Source organism: Trypanosoma equiperdum (assembly GCF_001457755.1).
Source record: "Trypanosoma equiperdum strain OVI genome assembly, contig: ctg_853, whole genome shotgun sequence".
Taxonomy (NCBI): Eukaryota; Euglenozoa; class Kinetoplastea; order Trypanosomatida; family Trypanosomatidae; genus Trypanosoma; species Trypanosoma equiperdum.
The window spans coordinates 1-3159 of NW_027124813.1; the positions used below are offsets into that span (position 1 = coordinate 1).

Here is a 3159-nt window from a genome sequence, read left to right on the forward strand (position 1 = left end):
CAACGCTTTTTGTATCTGCTGCTGGTAAACCCATAACTGTATCAGAGTCGTCACTGCAAGTAGCAAGGGCACGAATGAATACTGAAAATGGCCAAGAGAGCACTGCGGTACAAGGAAATTCCACAGATGTTCCAACGCTTTTTGTATCTGCTGCTGGTAAACCCATAACTGTATCAGAGTCGTCACTGCAAGTAGCAAGTGCGAACGCAGCTTCATCTGCTAAACCCATTTCGGGAGCAGGTGCCTCCTTGTCGAAGAGGACTCCACGTACACACCGTAAATCAGCATCATCATCGCCATTGTCATCATCCAAGCTAGCAAGAAAGCCGTTTGTGGTTCCTTTTGCTAAGAATAAAGGAGCGGTTGCGAAAGTAGGAGGAGAAGCGGTGCCATCGGCGTCCCACATGCCGAGTTCAGAGGGTGAGGGGTCGGAAGTAGGTCGAACCCCCCGACATCTTTCGTTTGACATTTTCACGTTTCGCTCATTATCGATGACGGTACCTCCCTCAATTGACGAGATTGTGCGAGGAAACTTTTTGTTTAAGCAATTTGGGTGTTCACCTGAACTTCTGAAGTTACTGGAAATACCAGCGGAGTGTGAGTTCATACCATCGGCAAATTTTCGTAAGGCCATGCTTACCTTGGGGGCTTCTCCACGGGGCTGCCCAGATGCGTGGTGTCTTCAAATGTTGACGTCCACGCTTCTGAAGTTGCGGGGACTCACATTACACATTGATCCACCGCTTCCCGTGTTTTCTGTCGCGCATACTTTGCTTCACATGTGTTTTAAATATAATCACGAGTATGTTGAGGGCAAACGGCCTGCTTTGCGTTTGATTGCGGAAGGGGACGTTCAAGCAGCCTCACTGGTGGTAGTCTGGGTAGTGTCGGTATCTTTTGAGGAGCGCCTTACTCCTCACACCTGCACGGCAGTGGTTTCCGATGGGTTTTACCACGTTAAAGTGTCTCTTGATATTCCATTAACGAACTTAGTTCGTAATGGAACCCTGCGGTGTGGTCAGAAGATTGTTACTTGCGGTGCGAGGATGCTGAGGAGAGACTGTTGTTCTCCACTAGAATGCAAAGATGAAGTGCTCCTCTCCATTAACTACAACTGCACACAACCTGTGGGACCTTCCTCACCTCTAGGTCTCTATCATACTTGTTTGCCGACGCTGCTGCCTTCCGCTATGGATATGCTTGGTGGTTTGGTACCTTGTTTGAAAGGGCGAGTGGAGCGCGTGCTTCCGCCCTTCTTCCTTGAGAAAACATTTAAGGGTGCGCGAACTGGCGACACAAGAGGCAGCACAGGTGGTGCGTTGAAAATTGTGAGGAGTTTATTGGCGCAGCTAAGTTTCCAGGAATGTATGGCACGCGGAGCTGTTGCTCCGTTTGAAGGAAAAAGTGACCGACAACTTTCACGTCTGACATCGTTTTTGTTGTCTTGTGAGCGACAGGGGGACGTCCTCTTGCAAATATGGGATGATTGCGGTGCCAACTGTCCGGCGGGGGATTTGGAGGAACATTCGTGTGATTTTCCACCGGAGGGAGCTGAGATTGTCGTTTTCTCCGTAACCCCTTCACGCTTCCGACCTGGTCACCCCTTCCAGCGGACGACAGTTTTGTACTCTCGGAGCCCTCTTCGGTATAGCATAGTCTCACCGCCGCGTAAGGGGTTTGTGAGGCAACCTTTGCGCTCAGCTGAAGATGTGTCCCCAAAAACAGAGACAGGTGATGCCATCGATTTTGCTGGCTTGTTCGTCGGCACCAAGAGTGTGGACACGGTCAACTCACATATTATCGTGGCCTTAAATGACGGATGGAAACCTGGATGTGTTCCGGCTTCCTACTTTATGATTGATGTCCCACATGCCACGGGCTCAAAAGAGATTGTGCTTGCTTTGCCATCAATACCATTCACACCTGTTATTGTGCAGAATGCTTCTTTTATACGTTGCGCGGAGGACTTGGGACCCGATTGCATACACGTACTGGCGAATGAGTACACGAAGGTTTACAGCCGTCCTGCTGAGCCGCTCCTTCGCGGTGTTGTTGAGTCACTTGGGAAAATTCGTGGGATGGCGAAGTCAAGTAGGCCTATTATTGCCCGTTCTGAGGAGCTGCTACGAATGCGGACGTTGAGTGAGGAAGCTCGGGCCGATATATGTCGACTGTCGAGAGAACTGGTTGGAGGGGATGAGTTACCTAATCCTGCAGTCACAGCGCAGCCGTCTCCACGGTATCAATTACGCCAGGAAGCATCTACCCCTGTTGAGCAGAGTATTACGGTTTCAGAAACAAGTGCAGCACGTACCTTAAGCAGTGAAGAAGAACAGGTAGAGGATTTAAGGTCCTCGAATGTCAAGGCTAGCCCACGGCGTCATGTATTTGGCAACATTGTGGGATTTCGGCTTCTCAAGTGCCAGGGCTCTGACAAACCCGAATGCATTGAGATTTTGGGTGGCCGTCCCAGCACTCTCGTCTCTGGAAGTGGAAAGTTTGTAGTGTCCCCCTCGGACTTTTCTCAGAGCCTTGTGTACTTTGAGGCTGATATTCAATTTGGTGCCACCGCAAAACAATGCGCTCAAACCAAGGTAAGATCTCCTTCCGTGCTTCATTCATTATTGGAGCAGTGTATTCCATTGAAACGAGCATGCGCCTTAACAGTGGACGAGATTTTTGCGGATTATTACTTGGCTCGCATTAAACAATTAGAAGATTGGCAGACACCTCACGAAGAGTGCTGGTGGCGGCTTCTCACTCAATCGCACGTGGTGGAAATTACCTCCGATGCCTCAGGAACCCCACCGGAGGAGTTGGTCGGTTTGCAATGGCTCTCTAATGAATGGAAGATGTTGCTCAATATTCTTTCTGGCTCCTTGAAGCATTGCCTGTTCATGTTCAGTGTAGAGGGAAGTGAAATGGTTCGTGCTACTTTCATCAAGGAACAGTGTAGCGTCGCTGATCTTATGCGAGAATAGCCAGGGAAGGTGTGTGTTAGTATATGTTCTTAGTGATGATCCTTTCGCCGGGTATACCTTCATCGTTTCATTCAAAACTTGATCCCTCTCGCATTGTCATAACTCTCATTGTCAATATTTTGGTTTCGTACTCTGCGTTCGGACAAGGTTCTCTCAAGAGTCTGGTTCTTTTTTTTTT

The 3159-nt window shown here is 49.1% G+C and overlaps 1 protein-coding gene across 1 annotated transcript; it reads left to right on the forward strand.

Moving 5' to 3' along the window:
- Positions 1-74: 74 nt before the first annotated feature.
- TEOVI_000401200 (BRCA2) lies at positions 75-2981 on the forward strand (the record flags this gene model as incomplete). The annotated part of the gene is made up of 1 exon (XM_067226831.1): positions 75-2981. The coding sequence occupies one exon, from the start codon at positions 75-77 to the stop codon at positions 2979-2981; it is 2907 nt and encodes a 968-aa protein (XP_067082932.1).
- Between the last annotated feature and the right edge of the window lie 178 nt (positions 2982-3159).